The 24504-nt window shown below is 40.8% G+C and overlaps 1 protein-coding gene across 4 annotated transcripts in view; it reads right to left on the reverse strand.

Moving 5' to 3' along the window:
- Window positions 1-5569: 5569 nt before the first annotated feature.
- LOC126091909 (transcription factor AP-4) overlaps window positions 5570-24504 on the reverse strand; it is an 81771-nt gene continuing 62836 nt past the window's right edge. For all 4 annotated transcript variants that reach the window (XM_049907221.1, XM_049907224.1, XM_049907222.1 and 1 more), the window contains exons 3-6: window positions 15975-16131; window positions 15006-15283; window positions 13371-13687; window positions 5570-9076 (exon numbers count right to left, since the gene is read on the reverse strand). In XM_049907221.1, coding sequence (XP_049763178.1) covers window positions 8803-9076; window positions 13371-13687; window positions 15006-15283; window positions 15975-16131 — 1026 coding nt within the window. In that variant the 3' untranslated portion in view covers window positions 5570-8802. The remainder of the gene's footprint in view (window positions 9077-13370; window positions 13688-15005; window positions 15284-15974; window positions 16132-24504) is intronic.

Consider the following 24504-nt stretch of genomic DNA (forward strand, 5'->3'; position numbering starts at 1 on the left):
TGATAGAAAAATTCTATGAGTTCAATCAGGAACTACATCTCATCTTCATCGATTTTCGGCAAGCTTATGACAGCATTGACCACGTCACATTATGGGAAACATTAGAGGAACTTGGCATCCCATCGAAATACACCCGTCTAATTGCAGCTTGCTACTACTAGTCAACTTCTAAAGTACAGTGTGGCAACCATCACCACCTTTCACTATCCAAAATGGATTGAGACAAGTAGATCCATTACCACCAATATTATTTAACTTGGCCTTGGAAAAAGTAAGCTGTGACACTTCTCGAACTAGAGAAACAGAGATGGTGGGAGCAGACACAATTCTGGCATTTGGCAGGATTGTTGGCGACAATCTAGAGCAAATGTGTGCTGATACTCCCCAACTCCTCCAAAATGCAAGGTAAATTGGGCTGGAGGTGAATGAGGACGAAATTAAATATCTTTGAGTATCACGTCGTCGAATTCTCCCTCCTTCCATTGTTGTAGACAGGCATACCTTCAAACGAGTTGCAGAGTTCCAGTACCTCGGCTCAATATTAAGCAACAAAAGTGAAATGACGAAAGAAGTATATCAACGCATAACAAGAGCTAATAGCGTGTTCTTTAGTCTGAACAGTCTTTTTAAATCGTGTCTGATATCTCAGAAGAACAAAGTCCATCTGTACACGACACTGGTGAGGTCAGTACTTTTATACGGCTGTGAAACTTGGGTGACATCAGCAACGACAGAAGAGTCAATATGTGCGTTTGAAAGGAAGACACTTCGGAAGATCTATGGACCTGTCTTCAATAACATGGAAGGTAAATGGGAAAGAAGAGACCTGCACCAGAGGTTTGGAAAGCCACACAATGGACGAATATTGGGACAGAGGTGACTACAATGGTCTGGCAACATCTTACGAGCGGACAGATCCCTTCCTAAGAGCATCCTCCACTCTCAACCCACAGGATAATGACCAAGAATGTGATGGAAGGATTGAGTGGTGGTGATCCTTCAAGAATTGGAACTAGTGGCCGTAGACGATTATGCTAGAGACCAAAAAAGATGGGAGTGCCATCTGCAGCAAATACCTCCTCTCTTGTGATTGACAGACATTCCTTTTATTGGGATTTTTGTGTATGTAATGTTTTTTTCTATTGTTCTGCTGTAGGCCACAAAGGTCCATTAATGCAATAAATTATGATGATTCCCCTCATCTAATTCAGCAATGGCCAAGCTACCTAGCCCTCTGATCCTTCAAAACTAGGAGAAAGGATGATCTTCACTACTCAAGGTTAAATCTAACTTTGGCTCAGAAGGGGTTAAATTATGCTGCCACAAAAGTCTTTGGTCACTTACCTAATAGCATCAAAAGTCTGACAGATAGCCATATAGCATTTAAAAAGAGATTAAAAGAATTTCTTAATGGCAACTCCTTCTACTCATTAGTTGAATTTTTGGATATAGGAAGTGGGTATTTTCCCCAACTAAAAAAAAATAAAAAATAAATAAATAATAATAATAATAATAATAATAAAGTGCCATGTAATATTTTGTGTAATGTAATATCTTGTATAGACACCTTTTATTAACCTGACATGTTCCACATCATTACGAAGTGTCGTATTCATGATCTATGGAACAACTACTAATCTAATCTGCAATTGAGGTAGGCAGCCAACTTTATTCAGCTCACAGGCAAATTCATCAAGTCAATTAAAATTAACCTCATCTTAAGACAGAACCGTCTTTGTAAGTATTTTTATTAGTTACTAACCAGGAAAACTACACTCTTAAGAACCTGTTAATGTTAGCTGATCATTTTGGATTTGGCTATTAGTTGCTAGATGCATATTATTATAAAATATGGCTGAGAAGCCCGGGCTGCACAAATACTTGATCTGGTCTGTATTCAACAACCCATCCTCTAGACAGTCATACAAGCTGTTCTAAAAACATTTTCATGATTGCAATTATCAGCAACATCGTAACAATTATTAGGAGGAAGAGGTTTGAGCACTGTAAACATATTAAATAGTTTCATTAGAATATTTCCCTGCTTGCTGGTGTTATACATAAGGTCACAAATGGCGAGCAACAAAACCAGTGCTCGAATGTGGCCAATAACAGACCACTGGCATTGTGGGTTGGAAGGGGTACTCCTCCCACTACTTAACTTCTCACATGCATTTTTCCTAACTGCTTACTGTGCTTCACTTAGAAATTTAATATTGTCATCACATTAGTTTCCAGTGCGATATTGCACATTTGGGTACAAACTGCTGCAGCCACTTCACAGACTGGAAAGTTATCTCAATGGAGCTTAACTAAACCATCCAACAGTGCTGCATAAGTCAATCTGTTGTGTCAAGGTGGCTCCTTCTGTTTTGAAGAAAATACTGGTGCACCTGTGTACTAGATGTCTTACTCGATCACTGAATGTTGTTATAGAAGCCTTACTCAATTTCTGGAGTTTAGTGCATTCAAAGGGATCTTCTTCTTCACATATTACAGGGGATAGGCAAAATAATGTGAACAGTAGTAATAATAATGAGATGTTCAATAATGCAGGAAAGGCATGTCACGCTGAACTCTGGGTGTTCGGTACAGATTAGGCATCAGTGCGGGTTGTTTACGAGTAGTGCGCACTTCGTATATGCATTCCATGGCCGAGGTCGACGTGCAATGAAAGACCTAACACGAGGGCAGATGGTGGGGGCCTGATTAGCTGGACCATCAGCAACCAAGACAGCCAACTTATTGAATGTTTCAAGTGCAACTGTTTCAACAGTCATGACAGCCTCCACAAAATGTGAAAAGACATCATCGCGTCAACATAATAGAGGGTGCAAATAAAAACTAAATGACAGAGATCATCGTACACTAACACGAATTGTGCCAAAACAGCACAAAGCTAGGCGGCTGAAGTGACTGTAGAGCTCAACAGCCATCTTCGAGACTCTGTATCTATCGACACTGTCCTCTGAGAATTCCATAAAGTGAATATTCATGGACGAGCTGCTATATTGAAACCATTAGTGTCGACAACCACCACAAAGAAGCGTAAAACATGGTGTCAGGAACATAAATCCTATATAGCTGGTCAGTGGAAACACGTCATATGGGCTGACGAGTCAACGTTTTCATTATTTACAACATCGGGTCGGGTTTACGTCTGGAGAACTCCAAAAGAAGCCTACAATCCTGTTTGCTTTATTCGAACTGTTAAGCATGGAGGTGGAAGTGTAATGGTGTGGGCAGCCATTCCATGGTATTCTGCTGGTACCATCATTACTCACAAAACCCGTGTTACAGCCAACACTTATGTGAACATTTTAGGTGATCAGGTGCACCCTAAGATTCTGTTCCGCAACAATGATGCCGTATTTCAGGATGATAATGCACACAGCCAGGACAGTACAATCGTGGTACGAGGAGCATGCAACTCAACTGCTGCATCCAGCACAGTCCCCAGACTTGAACATTATAGAACCCTAGTGGATGGTATTGGAGCGCAGACTCCGCAGCAGATTTCCACCTCCCTCATCACTACAGTAGCTAGAAGAGGTTCTGATCGAAGAGTGGCATAACATTTCACAGGAGATTATACAATCATTATATGCCAGTATTCCAAGAAGAATCACAGCTGTATTACAGGCAAATGGGGGTCCAACTCCTTATTAATAAACCATTCTCAAGTAAGTACAGGTGTTCGCATTAGTTTGCCTGTTCCCTATATACTTTATCCAAAATCATCAGTCTACATCCTTGTCATTGTGACATAACTTTCCTTCACTTGCCATAGAACTAGAGAAACTCCTTTCGAGCGCATTTGCTGTTCATTACGTATTTGTATCCCTTTTGGACCCGTATGTAGTTGCGTTCATTTCTACACAGACTCCATACACACTAAAAAATATCTGCTTGTATATAACATGTACATATTATTGTCTCACTGTCCAATGACCAGTTGAACTCACACTGATGCAGGATATGTGCATACTGTTTCTTCAGTTCCTGGGTCACCCAGTCTTTCTGCCATCTTTCGTGTTCAATTTAATTTTCATGGTTGCATATTCTAGAGTGATATTTATAGAGTCGACATTAGTTTCTTGAAGCAGATATATTCACAAGCTTCAGTTAAGTAATTTATCAGTTGCCTAACAAACACTTCGAATTATTTACTGTGGCTTTGCTGTGGGTTCTACAAGCACTGACATTCAATGATAACAAATCATAATGAACAGTACTGATGTAATATTCATACAGAATTTATGGAAGTGCAGTGAGAAATACCAGCAAAGTAGTAATCACAGATGAGGATTTTAATTTTTCTATCTTGCTGTGTTGTTCATGTATGTGAGCCTTTTGATTTCTAGAAGATAAGTAACACTCCAGCCATGCAAGCAGACAGCTGTAATACACCGATAACACAACCATTTAATTTCGCTACAAATACTTCATATTGATCAGTAATTCAGAGTTATGACAAAACAGCATCACACTCAGTTTCAGTATACGTTCAGCCTGCCATGGATGAACATGAAGAAACATAACAGTTCAACACTGTGTGGAATTAATGTATCACAATTTCTTTTCCATCTCTACAGTCACTTTGTGTACATAAAATATGGCAAAAGGTAGAGATGGCTTTAGCATAGATCAGGATCACATTAATTATTCATACCAGTTTCTCCTCAAAGTAATTTATGTGACCTAAAGATGCTGATTAGGATGGAGCACCTAAATCAAAATTGCCTCCCTTCTGCTGAGATATAAATTCAGTGCTCCATTACTATGCCATTAAGCTACATACTTTAAAACTTATGAAATTTGTGTTACATTGTCACCGTTGTTGCTAGAATTGGAGTGGCAACCATTAAAACAAAGGTGTTTTTCGTGAGATGGGATCTTCTCTTGAAATTTCAATCACCAGTTTTCTCCTCCAACTGCGAAAACATTCTGTTGGCACCCACCTACATAGGGAGAAATGATCATCATGATAAAATAAAAGGAATCAGGACACACAGAAAAATTTAAGTGCTCATTTCTCCCGCGCTGTTCAAGGGTGGAATGGTAGAGAGACAGCTTGAAGGTGATTTGTTGAACCCCCTGCCAGGCACTTTATTGTGAATAGCAGAGTAATCGCGTAGATGTAGATGGAGGTATCAGTGGAGGATTTTCAGTCTTTTCTAAGTTTAGCAAATATGTACCTATCTTATATTTTTTTGTGTACCCTAATCGCTGTACATGCGTTTTCTTTTCCAAATACCCAAAAAATCTGTACACTTAAGTAAAACTCAGTTTCAGCTCCTAATCTAAAATAGGTTGTCTTCAAGGAAGTTCACAAAAAATTATTCGCCTCCTAGGCCTCTGCAGATTCCAGTGTCATTAGCGTGTTGCTTTATATATCAATCTCAAAAGCAAGCAAGACTGTAAACAGAGATTTACAGTAATTATGAAGCACTTAGAAGACTAACTGCATAAAATTAATGGTTATGAATGGTTCACTAGATATAATTAAAAGGATACACCTTTTTAACATGGCTTTTAATGAATATATGAAAAGGTAAAACAGTTTCAATGAATACCACAGGATGTCTTTTTTTTAATACTTGTAATACAAAACTGAAGCCAGTTTTTATGAACAATTTTAAGTTAAATGACTCTTAATCAAAACATGATTTAATAAAAATTGGTAGAATTCTGATCTGTATATAAAAATCATCTCAGGTAAATTTCATAAGAAATTTTAGTGCTTGTTACAAACACTGTAAAATTAAAACAAATGAAGCAACTGTGGCAATGACCAAGAGGAAACTGTGAAATAGTGTTAAATTGATGTGACTACAAAACCTGTCGTCTTGACAAACTGTTTCAATGGTAAGTATATCAATAATCCACATAATTAATACCCAACTAGTTGTAAAATATAGATCATTAAATGTATGTAACTCTCACCCTGAATGGCTAGTTGATTGGGGGAGGAGGGGGGGGGGGGGGATATTGCTTGATATCCAGAATTTAGAAAGTAAAGAGAATTGCACATATCTCAGTTTAACAGAGATCTTCAATCACTCAAATAAGACATAAATCAAAGAAAGAGACAAGGACGGTGTGAAGATTTACAAACTTAATGACAATGATAACCAAATTCTGAACTAAAGCCACATATAACAAAACTGACAAAATAAAGAGGCAACCTGCTTCCTTGTAGATACATAATTTTGAATTAGGATACTGTTGTAAATCACATTAGCAATTTGCAATTTATAATTCTGGATAATGTAGATATATATGCATAAATGTCCATAAAACATTAGCACTTCAAAATGAGAAGCACTTAGGATCTACACTGAAAAACAGACAAGAATTTTTAAAGATAATGAGTAAATGTTTCTAACAGGAAAAAGCATTAAAATGTGTTCTACAACATGAAACCAATTACTGGTACCTACAGACTTAGAAACTATGTAACATTTCTCAACTGTTGTCATATTCACAGTTTGCAATGAACTCCAAATGCTCCAGTTGAGTTACAATGTAAAAATCAGAGAAAATACGGTAGCTTATAACATACTGCAATTGCTTTACAGAGTAATTGGCTCAATATAACACAAGAAAAAAGAATGAAGTTTTACATGTTTTACATAATGAAAAATTGGGTTCAGATTAAAACAGGCTAATTCTAATTTATCCATTAGACGTATTTTAGATGCAATTAAAAAGTAATGCTGCTTTCTCAAAAATACCAGAAATGCCATACAAGCATCTAGATTTGCAAACATTGAGCAATACACAATTGCCTGAATTCTCAACTCAACACACCATTCACAACATAGAGCAAAGTTGGAAACCCTGTTATGAATCAAACATCACTCTTGTATTTGGCATTCTGTAGAAACAGATTTACATAGGAAAAGATGGCATTCGGATGTAATATGCAAAGAAACTGTTGCTTCTCAAATGAGGAAAAAAGTTTATTCGGACTAATCCTGATGGTTCAGATCACAGTAGTGCAAAATGATTATGAAAACATAATACTAATTAGAAAAATGTATTACAATGATTTATTCAGATTTTTCCAAGCACAGCATTCTTTTAATTCCAAAGGGAACACACACACACACACACACACACACACACACACACACACACACACACACACACACATTTAAATAAAATGAAGATATAATTGGTTTCTAAAGCAAACAACAAAGGGTGGTTTTGTACCTCAATTTTGATATACTAGGAGTGCATAATAAATTCATTAAACTGCTTCATAAACACTATTCTCAATAATATTACTACCAAATCAATAACCAATGTCTCCCTTTTCAATAGACTACAAAATTGTTTAATTTACAATGACGTGTGCCTTCAGCAATGTACAAAAGGAACTTTCTCCCTGACACTTGTCTTTTGAGTTGATACATTTCAATTATGAAAATGAAAAACCAGTCTTTTGTATTAATGAAAATAGAAGTTGATTGAACAATAACACAGAATTTAGAAATGTAACATAAGCAAAAAATGAATAAAAATTTTCTTAATGTTGCAGTAAACTGATAAGAAGTAGCTTAATGGTAATACCTAATTTATCAGTACTGTTCCAAGCACGTGGAACTTTATATTTTTTTATACCTTTTGAAAATCTTATATGTAACGACACCTACAAGTAAACAATTCAACACACACGCAATACTTTACGTAGCACTCACTCTTACATGTTGTGTGTCCATTTCTAAACTGACCTAACAAAAGAAATAATATATACACAAAGACAGAACTAGCCTTAGTAACGTTACTCTTATGAGATACATGAGGCGATCACCATCAGCCAATGTTTTAGTTCATTTTACAGCAGTTTTTATTTTTATAGAAAACAAAATAAATCTTACAACATTTCTCAGACGTATACAAATACACGCAAGCTTCAAAACACTCACGCTGAAGAAATAAATCTTATGTACAAAAGAAAAGCGAGGGTGAGCGAACGAGATAACACAACAGAATACCACATATTGACATGTTTAAAAAATGTAAGCTATATACTTATAGCAAATGAGATGGAACATCAAAAATGTTTGTTCAGTTTCAGCCCACAAAACAGGCTAGTGTATGTTTTACTTGCTTGTAACTTTGAGAGAGACAAATATATACAACAACAAAAACTGAAACACGAAAGAAAACTGCTACTTTGACAAGCAACGCCATACAGCATTTCAAATGCACAATTGTCTGTATACTAGCTTCTCTGTATCTATTACTATTTTCTTCTACAGTTTAAACAATTAAAAAAGTCTACCACTCAAAAGACCAGTCGGTATTCAGTCATCCGAAGGTAGCTAATTGTAAACCGGAGGCAACTTCGGGCTCCACAGAGCTTAGGATAACTAAAGCCAGTCACAGCTCTAATATCTGCTTCTCAATATGGCAAATTTTGATGTCAGACCCAGTATTTAGAAGGAAAACAAAGTTTTATTGCTTGGTTTGCACTTTGATTTAACACAGACCACCATTACATGCTAGGATTCATTGAGTGTTACACCCTAACACTCTCCTAGCAAAAGGAATGATATTGCCACATTCCTACACCAGTCTAAAAATGCAGTCGAAACTATGGTATGTATGCAGAATGTGTACATACATACACGTATATATTATGTACATATAGATATATATGAATCCTTAAAGCAGACAGTACAACTTCAGAGTACAGTTTAATGCCTCGCCAGTTACAAGCTAATAAGAAAGTAAAAATCAACTGAAATCAAATCCAGTCACGTCATGCGAGACAGAGCTCTCGTGCAATAATCACGTGCTCTGTTTTACGACGATAACACCAGGACGCTGCTGCTGCAAGGCAGCTGTGGATGACAGTGGCCGCTGCGGCTGAGATGGAATGGGGTGCGAATGGAAATGCAAGAAGCCCTCAGCACTTCCACTAGTTGGACCCGTTCGATGGGTTGTCAGAGCCAGAGGAGCTTCTTGCGTAGGCTCGTCACTGATGAACTGGTCACCCTCCAAGTGGCGAATGGCTTCCACAATAGTTTCCAGGTTTTGCCTCGATGTACTTGCAGCATACAGCCTGAGAAAAAGAAGCAGAAGGTATAAATACTCAATTTTTATATTCGACAAATGGAACAGTGTTACACAGAACAAAAAGTAGAAAACTGAGGAAATTACATTATGTGAGGTGCTTTGTTGTGCGTTCCCTCCTTCAGTTCTTTGTAAGAGGTGTCTTGCTAACAACTATATTAAGCACCAAGAAAACCAGAGCATGCAATCTGTCCATTCTCTTGAGGTGACCCTAAACTATAGTCCCCTTGCCTTGTAATATAACAATACCAGATTCCACACGCCTAACGGCAGTTCCAACAGAATTAGGACTAGTGGAAAGAATTTTGTATCTGAAATGGCCGAGAAGGCCCTATATTTTTAACTTCCAATGAAAGTTTCTTGGCCCACCATTGACATCAGGTAGTTGATAATCGGCAACCTGTGTGTTTTTGTTGCCTGGAAAGTAGGACATCGATTTAATACAATGGCACAAAAAGTGTTGGATTTGCCTTTTGAACTTATTAAAGGAGAAGCAAATGCCAAATCAACATCTGATGCAAGTAGACTTCAAGGACAGAAATTACATTGGATCAGCAACATACAAGGGGCTCTTAAGACAATGTTAGTTAAAACATCCATGAAAATTAAATCCGCTGTGAATAAAGATTAAATGGGTCATGTGTCTAGATTAAACATAATATACTGGATGGTAATAAACTTGTGGAGTCTTGAGAGGGTATCAGTTGTTCCTCACTGTGCAAGGAGACACTTTCAATTCATAAATGTTAAGGCGCGGCTTAGCAATAGTTGACGAACAAATGTGTATTTCTTATGTATTTTTGTGTTCAAGACTTAGATAATACAAAATAATAACAAAATTCTGCCAGGCACTGCTGATTTTCCATTAGATGGACAGTAAGATCCAGAATTCTACTGTCTACATGGTCTTATCACTTGATGCACATAAATCTTCTGTGGTGCCAGAATCTGACAAATTTATGCAGATCAGGAGATGATGTGGGTCCTGCAAGCCACTTCATGAATAGGAGTCATCTTCAGTTGTGAAACCCTACTTCCATAGGCTCGCCTTGCCTTCTAACACTCCCGTGCCCAAATGGTTTGGTGCCTTCCCCGTCACATACCGCAAATGTTAGCTCACAGCAGATTCCCCTTCAATGTTCTCCCGAACTCTTTTGGTCCACAAATTTCGCCATAGCTCTGTTTGGCAAGTTCCAGGTGATGAAGTGTATATAAAGCTCCTCCTTGACCTCAAACTAGCCTTTTGTGATTCATATTCCACACAAGGATGTTTGTAAGTGCCGAGGATCGATTTCCTACTTCCTTTTCTCTACTTCTGTTGCTGCTGTTCTGCAGATGTCAGCTGGCACTATACCCATAATTTGGTAAACTTTGGTAACAGGAGCTGGTCCTAACAAGCCAATCCTGGTGCATCCAGTCTCAGTCAAGGCTATATCCTCTTATCTGCAGCAGAATACCCAGCACTATAGTGGCACGGCACTTTTACAGAGCAGTTCTGGTTGTGAGCCCCGGGTGCTACTACAGCTTTAGCTTTGCACCAGATCTTAGGAACTTGTAATTTTGAAATGCAGATGTCAATTTAGATTAAGATCAATTGCTATGTTACTGGCCCAAACACTTTAATTCATTTTGGCTTAGATCATCAAAGTCTGCAGCTTTACTATTCTCCACAGATTGGAAAACTATTTCCAGTTATTCCATGGTGAAAGGGGTACCAAGGCAATCTTCCACAGGAGGATTTCTTTGGTACTTACTGTTCTTTTAGTCTTCCCATTCAGCAGTAATTGACGTGCAATATGACTGGGAGTTACATGATGACAGGCTTGGCAGAGCATTTGTTGGAGCACTAAAGTTTCTTCAACTCCCATCACTTACTGGTGTTCCGTTTCAGGTCTAGTTAGGACACTGTACTACAGCATTTGTCTCTTCTCTTAACTGATACAGCATTCAAAAGATCCTCGTCTGTCTGAATTGTTTCTTCAGAGAATCAGTCAGTTTCAAATAGGTGTTCGTATTTCCGAAGGAGAGATCTTGAATTGTGATCGAGTCCAGGGATGTAAGACATTCTGCAGCCCCTGGTGAAGTATCTATGAGAGGCGAATCTAATTTGATAAAACTATTATACATCTTTAGGTTTGGTTCAACATTTATTACTTTTTTTTTTACTGAGTTCTAAGCAGAACTTTGCCTACTGTGTTAACTTAAAATTAAATCTTCTGAAACTGGACATTTTCAAGCTTCACTGCTGCTGCAGCATTGCAGGTAATTGGTCAGGCTGAAGGAGAGGCTCCAAAATTTTCTTCTTTGCATGCTGGGCAATGTGTTCACTGACGAAGATGTTACCTGGATTATAATTACCACACCAACACCCACTATAAGAGGAGAATAGGAGCTTCAGATATACATCTACATATCTACTCCGCTAGCCACCAAGCGGTGTGTGGCAGAGGGCACTATTCGCGCCAAAGTCATATCCCCCCCCCCCTTCTGTTCCACTCGCTGATCGCGCGAGGGGAAAAACGTGTGTCTGAATGCCTCAGTAGGAGCTCTAATTTCCCTTGTCTTTGAAAGGTGATAATTGCGTGATTTGAAAGTTGGTGGTAACAATATATGCTCTACACCCTCGGCGAAGATCAGATTTTGCAATTTAGAAAGCAGTCCCTTCTGTTTAGCGCGTAATCTACCTGCAAGTGTGTCCCACTTCAAACTTTCAATGAGATTTGCAACACACTCACAATGGCTAAATGTACCAATCACAAATCTTGCAGCTCTTCTTTGGACCTTCTCAATCTCTTAAATCAGATCCAACTGGTAAGGGTCCCATACAGATGTACAATATTCTAATACTGGACGAACTAAAGATTGTAAGCAATGTCCTTTGTTGAAGGATTACATCGCTACAGGATGGTAGCAATAATCCACAATTTAGAGTTCACCTTACCCGTTACTTGAGTAATCTGATTGTTCCATTTGACATCATTTCGAATAGTCACACCCAGATACTCGACGGATGTTACCACTTCCAAAGACTTGGCATTTATTTTGTACTCTTGCATTAATTGGGATTTTCGCTTTGTTATACGCAGTAGGTTACACTTACTAATATTGAGAGATAACTGCCAGTCATTACACCAGGTACTTATTTTCTGCAAATCCTCATTGATTTGTTCACAACTTTCGTGTGTTACCATTTTCCTGTAGACTACAGCATCATTGGCAAACAGTCTACTGCCGCTGTCAATACCATCAAACAGATCGGTTACGTAAATCGTAAAAAGCTGTGGACCTATTACACTGACCTGGGGAACACGATGTTACGCTTGTTTCTGTTGAAGTCTCCCCATTCAGGACAACATACTGCTCTCTGTTTGTTAGAAAACTTTCTATCCAACCGTATATGTCATCGGATAGACCGTAAGCACCTGCTTTTTGGAGCAAGCGACAGTGCGGAACTGAGCCAAATGACTTTCGAAAGTCGAAGAATGTGGCATCAACCTAGGAACCAGTATCTAGAGCTTGTTGTGTATCATGCGCAAACAGGGTCAACTGTGTCTCGCATGACCAGTTTCCTAAAACCATGCTGGTTTCTGCAGATGAGCTTCTCAGACTCTAGAAAGGTCATTATGCCTTAACACAAAGTTTGTTCCATGATTTTACAACAAATCTATCTCATTGAAATTGGCCAGTAATTATGTGCATCCGAATTTCTACCCTTTTTACAAATTGCTATGACCTGGGCCTTCTTCCAGTCCCATGGAACTTTTCGCCTTTCCAATGATTTCTGGCAGATGATGGATAAGAATGGTGCTATATTTGTAGCATAGTCAGGTATTAGTATCAGCCCAGTCTGTTGAGGCCATTCTTCGAGATCATCTCCCAGTAACCGCAAGATGTACTATGATAGTTGAAGTCACCTGTGCTCAGCTTAAGATTGAAAAATAGGGTATTCCACGAACTTGAACTCTCACATTTGGTGATTTATACACTGATGTCAACATCCCAGCCATTTCCTTTATTTTTGGCCTTGAGTCCTGTGGTGCTCCTGTATTAGTAAAATGTCCAAGATGTTCAATTGCAGGTGCCAGACAATTTAACTTCTTTATCACATGGCATGCCTTCAATATTAACTGATATTTCTATGAGAGTTGGCTTCAGAAATTAACGTTTACGGTAGATTAGCTTAACCAAATTCGAACTAAAGATCACCCACTGAGATCTAAAATGTCACAGCAACTTACAGATTGGGTCAGATTATAAGAAGGATCTGGAAATATAATATGTACCTGGATTGTGGTGTGACATCATCAGAGGCAGCAGGCGGTGACGGAAGTCGTTCTACTTCGACCTTTGGTTCTGCTTTGATGGCAGCTTCCAGAACACTCGGTAGCCTCTGCGGCTGTGGAGTTGGGGGTGGTGTCGGTTCACGCACTTGTGGTGCTGGAGGTGGTGGTGGGGGTGGTGATGGAGGTGGCAGCCCTAAGATGGGCGACGGGGTTCGCGAAGTAACCACTTGTAAGTGTGCAACAGCAGCTGCCGTTTCCTGGAGATCCTGGATAGTTGCACCAATAACAGGGACACTGCCACTGCCACTGGTGACCACCTGCACAGAACAATACCAGTGTCACTCCATTTTATCAACAGACATATTAAAATAAATTTTTCTCAACCACAAAGTAAGCACTATTTCACAAGACAGACGTATCTGCACTTGTGCCAAGACTCATAACATTAGTAGTTGCTGCAGACTGTCAGTCAGCTTACAGTTTTATATGTAAAAATCAACAACATAACTTTATATATAATTTAGTACATTTAAATTTTAATGGCAGGATGGAATTCCATGTGTTCTGAAACAAGCTGATAAGACAATAGGTACACAAAACCTCTTCGTCTACTCCAGCGTCTTGGGTTGTCAGCAGCATGTACTAATAAAGCATGTATACCTCCAATATTCAGTAGGAAATATGACCATAGGCAATCAGTGAGTGAGTGCAGAGGAGGAGGAGATTAGTGTTTAACGTCCCGTCAACAATGAGGTCATTAGAGACTGAGCACAAGCTCGGGTTTGGGAAGAGTGAGGAAGGAAATCGGCCATGCCCTTTCAAATAAGTCATCCCGGCATTTGCCTGAAACGATTTAGGGAAATCACGGAAAACCTAAATCAGGATGGCTGGAGACGGATTTGAACCATCATCCTCCCAAATGCGAGTCCAGTGTGCTAACCACTGCGCCACCTCGCTCGGTGATCAGTGAGTGTTTCTGCCACTTTGTCAATCTCATCAATTTTTCATCATGGTGGGTACTGGGTAGAAGTAAAACATTTTTCCTGTTCTTAGGAGTAAGTGAGACACGAGTAAAACATTTTCTGAATGCAAATTTGAACCCTCTGTATGCTTACTTGGTTTCGTGAATTCAAGTGACAATGCCATTAACTGACCTGTCCCTAGCAAAACAATCTGACATACAGCAACACCAGAATAATAAGAAACTCCTAGAGAAATGAGTATAACTGGCTATAATGGCTCCCTTTTACTTTCTCCAGACGTCAAAAATGCAAATCATATCAACTGCTGCTGCTTGTGCAGGATAGCGACTCCACTGTTCTTGATTATTTCACCACTGCTGCTCTAAACAAAACAAAACAAAGGAGTAACACAGTACTGCTAACAACAGGAAGGTACTCAGGTCATGTGATTCCTAGGTCCAAAGAGATGAAAAGAAAGGGAATAAATAGATTCGTGGGGAATGAACATGCGAATACTGCAGGGTTAAAGATAATGTTTAAACTGTACAGCGAAGAGTGAAATTCACTGCATGACTAAATACCAGCTCAAGATGAAAATAACAGGTTTCACACAATTTAACAATGATATTCTGTAGTCCATTCTGTGTAATGTTTCTGGTAATTATCTACTGACCTGGTGAGGGGTAGGAGATTCATGATGATAGTGAAGAGTAACTTGATGTGAGAGATCCCTCAATTGTTTGGGATACAACTGACTTTCCAGTGCGCGGACCTGGTCCTCTAGACGCATTCGAAGTTTACGCTCTCTATCCAAAGAGAGCCTCAGTTCTATGAGGTCGCGCTCGCGACTTGCTTCGGCTGCCGAAACGGCGGCTCCTCCAGGGACTGGTGCTGGCTCTGGAGACATGCTACCGATGCCTTCATCTGATGACTCACTGACAACGACCATACCTGTAGATAAAATGAAAAGGTATTGTAGAGAAAGACATGCTTTGGAAACACAGTTTCCTAAAATACTGTTCATTGAAAAAAATCTTTCTAGGATACATGTTACTTACGTTTTGTCCATTAAGTAATTACTTAATTATTTACTAAATGAATAAACACTATTTTTAAATGATTCTAGACACAACAATTACCTACCGATGATTATGATTAGAAGACGAAGAAGAAGAAGAAGAAGAACAACAACAACTAAGAATATCATAAACGGACAGAGAAAAGGTACTTTCCTTACCGAATTAAGAACACTTGTTTTATGAACAGTCTTAGTGGAAGCCAGACATTGATGATCATTATAAATTAAAGTAACTCCTTCCCGTTTTAATAACTATACGGAAACTTTCATTTTCAGTTACTATTACAACAATGCTCCCCACCGTCTGGTTCTGAGCACTATGGGACTTAACATCTGCGGTCATTAGTCCCCTAGAACTTAGAACTACTTCAACCTAACTAACCTAAGGACATCACACACATCCATGCCCGAGGCAGGATTCGAACCTGCGACCGTAGCGGTTGTGCAGTTCCAGACTGAAGCGCCCAGAACCGTTCAGCCACACTGGCTGGCCCCACCCGTCTACATCAAGTTCTGTCAACTTTAATTCTAGAGTATTACAATACCAACCAAAGTTATACTCACTCGATTCCAGTTTCCTGCGCTTGACTGATGCAGTTTGCTCATGCTGACCCTCCTGCCTATTCAGTAACCTTTTCAGGTGACAATTCTGTGACAGTAGGCTAGTTTTTTCCTGTTCTAATTGGTATATATACTCTGCTGTCTGCTGAAGGATGGCAGCCTAGAAAAATGATAAAAAAAAAGGTCATAAATTTATGGATCACAGAAAATAGAAATATTTACAACAGCATCTTTTTCACAAGCGGTAAAAATTTCAGAAAGTCATTTCAATTGCTTTTTAATCTCAAGTCCAATACACCAGCATGAAAAATATAACATTAAAATGATATACATGAAATAGAATAGTACCAGAACTGATTAGGAGGTACTCCACAACACAAAGTTCACACTACATGGATGACAGATGCATTCTGTGGCTGTCTGTAGTTGTATGCCAGATTTTTGTTTACCACTAAATGGCAAGCATGTTTGTGCTCAATTTAAACACTGTTTTTATTTTTTTTTTTTACTGTAACCAGTAAATTAATTTACAAACCCTTGAAAACCAACTGACTTTTAAAATAGGTCCTGTGACACTTCATAGTATTTCCCCTTAGACATCAGATTTTGTTTAATTACTTTTAACATCATATGACTGCCGAGTATTGATATAATGCAGTTGTCAGCAAGACGATGCAGCTTCCATCTAACCTGGACACCTTTTTTTAATGATCTTGTGTTAATGGCACAAGACTTCATTTCTACTTCTGTACTCCACAAGCTACCTGACAGTGTGTAACAAAGGCTACTTTGTGAAACATTGTCACTTCCCTATTTCGCTCGTACCAGTCACATACATTTGTACAAAGAGTTATTGATGGTAAACACCAGTGTGGGCTCGAATCTCTCTAATTTCATCTTCATGGTCTTTTGCAAGATATATGTAGGATGAAGCAACAAATTGGTTAACTCTTCTAGGAACATTTACTCTCAGAATTTTAAAGTAGACCATACTATGAGGCAGATAGTGTCTCTTGCAGCATCTGCCACAGGAATTGAATGACCATCTTAGTGCTGCTTTCGTGCTTACTAAATAAACCTGCAACAAAATGTGCTGTTGCTCTTTGGATCTTCTCTATTCCTTCTACCACTTTTGCCTGGTATGGATGCACGACCGATGAGCAATATTCAAGTAATGGTCAAACGAGTTTTGTAAGTCACTTCCCTTGTCGATGGGCTGCACTTCGTGAGGATTCTTCATTTTATGCGGTTGTTCCACTTTAAATCAGACCGCATTAATATTCCTACAGATATGGGAGTAACTGCTTCCACAGACTGTTCTGTAATCGTGTAATCATACACAGGGTTTTGTTACACCAGTCTGTAAGCCTTCTTAAACTTAGACAACACGATGTGTTGAGGAGAATATTCTTAGTACATATAGGGACGATGTGTGCGTGCGTCAGGTTGTGCCCACGGGGGAACAGCTGTCGTAAGAGGCCGCAGCTGCACTCGCTGTAGAGGCAGGTGGCTGCTGCTTCCTCCTTCTCCTCCTCCACCTCTCTTGCCTTTTCCACCAGGTGTGATTCTTCTTCACTAAAGCCCCCCCCCCCCCCCCCAACGGTTTTGTTAGACATTTATTCGAGATCATCGAGACTATTAGATGTATGTTTCGAGCACTCCAAACCATGGCAACCTACAAATAATTATTCTCATTTTTTAAAACCAGAAATATATTAACTGTCGACATCGCATTCGTTCTTGCCAATGAATAAAAAATGAATAGATTTTCAAATTTTATTACATGATAAAACGAGAGAATTTTTTTGTTTGGTTGGCCCCTTTAGTCTCGCCATCGAATAGTTTTACCCTTTCGGTTACTAAACCAGAGAGGCAATGAATCCACTATCGTGATTACTTGTGACAGGCACGATTTGAAGTGCATGGGTGGAAACCGTAACCACAGCTTCATACCGGATTATCGCTGTGAATGAAGCAAATACAGAAAAGCTATTTTCGTCTGTCTTCAACTTTCTTGATATCTTTTATTTCGGCTTAGTCCGAGTCTTCGTGTCTCGACATCGACGCGGCGGGTGTTCGAGGCTGTTGAGGAACCAGATACCGATCCTGGGGTTCAGACTTGCGAGGGTCGAACCGCGGCCTTCCGCCCAGCTTCAGTTGCACGCCGGACCTTGTAGGGCGACCGCGTCACATACACTGCGACGCAGCGCTCCTGTGACGGCGCGCGCGCGCACACACACACACACACACACAGTCTGCAGCTCGATAGCTACGGTCGTATAAACGAAGAAAACGTCATATGAGAGTCAGAAACGACGTGTTTTTCAGAAACAACCAAACATCGCAGCAGGTATAAACCTTATCACACAGCAAGTTTGTTACCTGAACAATGGAAGAGAAGTTGACACCGAGAGGGCATTGAGAAATTAAACGGGGTGGTTCGACAAATTTTTTTTTTATTAATTCTGTAAATAGGCACACAACAAACGACTTTACCTGGACACACGGTGTACTGTAAACATTGTGCGGAATTCACTAAACTTATGAACAAGTAACTTTTACAACACAGCTGCCGCGTATTTCGAGTACAACCATAAACCATTAGTAGCCGCCATCGGTCGAATATCATGGGTGGATTTTAAGGGAGGAGTCAACGAGGAAACGCAAGACGGGTTTCACATTTCTTGTGAAAGATTGTCTGTGTTTTGGTTACCATGTTCCGAGCTACCGCAGACCAGTTAAACTAAGTTTATTATCGTCGCTCTTATAGTGTAACTCATTTTTTTAATTATATTCGGGCATTTGTTCAACTAAAGTAACGCGGTATGCGGCATCGGATCCAAATAGGACACAGTTTTAACGCGACTTCAACGCTGCACGTGTAAATCTAGGAGATTTGAAATCGCCCTCTAATTCTGCACGAAATCTACAGCAGAAAGTAGTATCGCGCATGTGCGTTGCGCGTAAGTATCTGACATGTATCACTACGTGATAAAGGTCTACTCTATTAAATCGTGTTCAGTGTCTTGGGAATTTCCAACTATATTTCAGCACGAAATTCAGAAAAGTGTGCGCCGCATTTGATAATCATTCCGCCCTCCGGGAAAAACACACCTCTCACGCTGCTTCTGTTTCCAGCAAGGCAGCGGCGGCCATTGTCAGAAGAACTGCGCACCGCCGTGACGACTGAGTGACACGCCGCGTGTCACAAAGGCGGCTGCGCCCCACCCTTCAGGGGGGCAGCGAAAAAAATACGGGCGGCGCGCCGTAGCGGCAGGTCAGGGAGGCCGGGCACAGCAACTCATTCACGCCGGCGACGCTCGACACGGCTGTCCGGCTGCACCCGCACCCCACGCCCACACCCGGCCGAGGCAGCCAGGAGATTTTTCCGAACGCAAGAATCGAGCGCACGCGTTGCCAAGTAACGCAATGATCTCCTCCGTGGCAACCAACATGTGTTCCGAAAACATCGATTACGTGAAACCCAACTCGCACTTTTCTCACGCGACTTACTGAATACTCTAGATCGAGGCAGGTCAGTTAGATGTAGTACTTCTAGATTTCCGAAAGGCATCAGTACTACATCCCCGCTTATATGCAAACGTACGATCGTAGAGGTCGTCAAGTGGAATTTGTGGCTGAAATGAGGATATTTTAGTAGGGAGGGTGCTGCACATTATCTTGGATGAATGTCAACAGATGAAGCTAACCTCGGGTTTGCCCCAGGGAAGTGTGTTAGGACCCTTACTGTTCATGTTGTATGTTAATGACCTTGCGGACAATATTAACAGTAACCTCAGACTTTCTGCAGATGATGCAGTTATCTACAACGAAGCAGTCAGACCTTGATAAGATTTCGAAGTGGTGCAATGATCAGCAGCTTGCTTCTTTAAATGTTTGAAAATGTCAAACTGTGCACTTCACAAAAAAGTAGCATCCTACGAATATAACATTGGTTAAGTCTAACCTGGACTCTCTAAACTCTTACAAATACTTGGACGCAACACTTAGTAGGGGCACGAATTGGAATGATCACATAGGCTCAATCTTTGGTAAAGCAACTTGCAGACTTCGGTTTGATAGAATGCGGAGGAAATACCGTCACTCGAGGGGGATTGGTTACAAATCACTCGTCCGGCCCATCCTAGATTACTCTTCGAGTGTGTGGGGACCCTTACAAAAAAGGGACAACTTATACGGAGAAGGGCAGCACGAATGGTCAACAATGTCTGACCGGTGGGGGAGTGTCATCGAGATTCTCAGCCATGCATTCCGCAGTGGTTTGCTGGGTACAGATGTAGACATTTCCCGCAAACTTATTGACTTTTTCCTTACGCACCTAACGCTGCAGTTACGTAGATGGAAACGTATATGGCAAACACGTGGGCGGCTTCGCACAGAAATAGGCTTCAGGTGCATGTAATTCAGTTTCTCTAATAAAAATGAAATGAACGTGTGGCATTGTTTGCCGGGAGGCCCCATGCGGGGAAGTTCGGCCGCCGAGTGTAAGTCTTATTTCAGTCGACGCCAAATTGGACGACTGGCGTGCCGGTGATGAGGATAATGATGATAACACCACCCAGTCCACGAGCGGAGAAAATCTCCAACCTTGTTCTGGGCGCATGTCCCATGACGCTTGCTGTAGTTCATCGCTGACCCATTCACTTTTTTTTTTTTTTAATTAAAGAGGGCATAAAAGCCTCTGACCGAACGCGCTGAGCTACCGTGCCGGCGCCACCCAGCTAAGCAGACGGACAGTTTTTCTGATGTTTGTATACGTCAGATAACAACGAAAAGTTCGTCGCCAACACAATTGCAACCTATATTGTGGAAGGTTTATTTGGGGATCATCGTTTTAATTTCAACAATCAAACATGCTCATATTTCTCTTCAAGTCCTATGTGAAGGTCATCACAAGTGCCACAAAATTGTATATATAAGCTCATATGGTACTGGATAAATGACATTTAAAGACTTATGAAAGATTATTGCATTTTCACAAGAACTTACACTGAAAATTCTTTGTGCCAGTTAATCAATCTGCATTGAATGTACACTAAAAATGGACCTCTGCAGCATTTGGAGAACATTATGCAACTGATTTTGTGAGTAGGCTTGGCACTGTAGCTGAAATAAAAGCCCATAAAAAAAAACCCACAAGTATTTTATAGAAAGCATTGCGTGAATGCACCAAAAAGGGCAATATAAAATACTTGTCTCACCTTAAAATAGAGTTACACAGTCACTTTTTATTCTTTTATGTAGGGGTGGGGGCGGACTGAAGGCAGCGTGGCTCCTTGTGCTGCTTCACAGTACGCAGTAATTTAGTCCAGTGACGGGTGGTTCGGTGACTGTGCTGAGTATTCGATACAGTGAAGTGAGAAGTAAGCCCATCCTCCCCCACCCTAGTACGTGGTTCGGCGAAATGAGCCGTCGTCACAGATAATCACTGGCTGTTACTGCTCGAGGGGGACGTAAAATTACTACTGCCCAAAACGGCAATGCTGCAGGGTAGACTGATTGATACGCACATTCGCGCGGCAGTCGACACTTGACCAATAACTAAACCATGCCGCTCCACTTGTTGCTTCCTCGTATTCAGACACACTCAGTTATTCGCTTCTGGATTCAATTACTAGCCTAGTGTGCACTGCGACTTCCACTTACCCTTAGGATTCACAACGGCAATGGAGCGTTAGGCAACTCTTCTGTACACCGACTACAATCAGCATCGTGACTAAACTTACTGTAGCATATCTGCTGTTAATTTGGGATGTAAGTGTATGGCTTATCAGATTCAAAATGACCAAAGGGTTCTGAACGTAGCACGGCATTTTCCCAACGGTTCCAGCTGATTTTGTGTTCGCGCGCAGTGGAGATATCTTGGTGCGTAAGACTTTGTATATTATGTTTAGAAAACGTGGACCTGACGTTTTACTGAGTTTGGAGTTAACATAGAAAACCACTGGCTCTCGTCCTAGTCACATCCCTCAGAACACCCCAACTGTTTATCACAATGTTATGGTGAATTAAAAAAATGTTATTTGGGGCGAAAATGTGATGGAAAATGCTTCTGGCTTTGTTGCCTTATTTGGTTAGAATATATTCTACGCACTTGCTGTTCCGGCTGTATGGCGTCTTTTGAAAGGATTATCTTGTACGAAAAGTACTGTGGCCCCGCCAAATGGACAAGTGATCTGATGGCAGACCTCTCCCTTCAGATGTTTGGGAAATGTGTGTTCGGTAATAAAAACGGAGTTAATTTTTTTTAAAAAATCGGGTATCATCCTGTTTACAATGGCATAACAGACATCCGTTTTACATGCAGAGCACGGCGCGGACGATAAGGCGGCACGCGCTCCTGTTACTGGTGGAATAATTAAGTAACGGTATTATATGGAAACAAAACAATGTATTTCGGTACTACACCAGAAATTTTGAGCGTGACGATCTGCACGAGCCTACTGCATACTGAGTCGTAAATATATTAGCAGAAGTTACTCATGACACTGAACGCGCCCGGCACAGTTTAACCACCTATTATGGGAAAGTATACGGCTGGAGCGTCTGTTTCCGCGCTATCGTAATCCACACAGCGCATCCTAGTGGGACTGCAACCTCACGGCCACTGCTGCCAACCGCACCACCTGACACTTCCCCGCCGCGGCGGGCTGGCGCGCCAAGGTCACGGGCACTATTGATAACGGCGGGGAGGCGGTCGTTGGCGGCGTTACGCAACGGCCACCAGCGGCGGCACGGCGCACCCAAACAGCAAACTGCGGCGGCGGCGGCTGCTTGCCTCTGCTCTCGTGGGCCCTGCCGCCGCTCCTAATAATAGCACGCGCACTTCCCGTCGGCTGGCTCCTAAGGGGCTCGGCCCCTTTCGCGCGCCTTACTGCGGCGCCCACGCAGACGCGGTACTCTTCGAGTCTCGAATGTTTTTAAATCTCTGAGCAACTGCCAACGGAATGATTTTCTTTGTTAGGATGCCTCCACTCTTGTTATATCGATTCACGTTTCCTACATCTGATCAGTTCTGAACGATATCAAACCATCATTCAAGTCTGCTCATTTACGTCGCAAACAAAAAGAGAATCTATTCTAAATTATTCTTCGAATGAAAGTATGGTAGACAACGAAAATGTTTTGCGTAATAGAAGCTATTTACAATGAGGAAAGTATACATTTTGCTTCATTATAATGATTCAAGGGGTGAAATAGAGTAGAAGAAAGAGACATGAGAACACAGATGTACAACATTTAACAGTTCACACAGTAACTGGCAAACTTTTACAATATACATTGAACATGAGCGGCTCGGTGGGGAGCAACTAGTGTGGGGAGGCACGGAGAACTTGTATCCAGTAGAAGGAAGGGCGAGACTCTCATATTGCCATATTTTAAACAAATAATTTGGCCAGTCTTTAGCCATGTTATGCCACAAGCACTAAATTTTATACACGACGTAGCAACTTCTTATTCTGTAATAATAAAAACTCTGTGCTCCACATTCCAGGGGTAGGAGGGTGGAGCCAACAGCGCGAGGGTGCTCCAAGTACCCACTTTGCGTCCTGCGTCCCTCCCCCCCTTCTCAGCGGCCCACGTGGATTACATGATGCCGAACCTCGATGCTAAGTAAAAAAAAAAAAAAAAATTAAAAAGGTCATATTTTCGGTGACTCCCTGCCCAATCCCCACTCTTTCAACAGCGAAGAAAAAAACTTAAACGTTTTTTTTTAAAAATTACAGTCTCTGGCGGCAGGCTAGCACCAAAAGCCAATTACACTTATTTACTTTTTCGTTTCTTTCCTCAACTTCTGTCCGCAACTGGTTCCTCTCACTCTTAGCTGACTTTAACATCCGTCAACTTTTTTCATCCGGAGACATGATGCGAATGCGACTCATCAAGACAGGCGTATAGCCGACAACACCAATACTCAAATTTTACGACCTGTCGTCTTCCTAATACAAGTTTACCAAATTTTACCTCCTAAGTCTCTCTCTCTCTCTCTCTCACACACACACACACCTTACTTCAGTCAATTTCACTGCCATAGAATGTGAATTTTTGCTCGTAATTGCATTTCTATTGGCTCCGAGAAAAAAACAATTATTAAAATTCAAACATCCTGATGATCGGCCAGTCAAGCTAGTGACAAGTACTCAACGCAAGGTTGCGTACTCTTTTCAGAGTATTTACTGAATTTTTCCATCGCTAACATTGAATCGTTTATGCAAGAAATAAAAAAAAATAATTTCCGCAAGGACCTTGCGTGAACACGGGACGTTAACTTACCGAAGATGGGGAAAACTAACTCGCCTTCGTTGAATGTTTTTTTCCTTGCGTTTTTAATTTCGTTTCTTAAAACTAGGTTAGTGCACGTAACATCGACTTCTAAAATGAGCTACTACTACTGCACTTGTCTAAAAGTATGGACTCGTTTTTAACGCGGGAGCCCAATGCAGTTTGGTGGACGGTGACTTTTCCTGGACAACGGATTGGCGAGGTCTGACGATGTCGGCCTATTTTACGT

The sequence above is a fragment of the Schistocerca cancellata genome, chromosome 7 (assembly GCF_023864275.1).
Source record: "Schistocerca cancellata isolate TAMUIC-IGC-003103 chromosome 7, iqSchCanc2.1, whole genome shotgun sequence".
Lineage (NCBI taxonomy): Eukaryota > Metazoa > Arthropoda > Insecta > Orthoptera > Acrididae > Schistocerca > Schistocerca cancellata.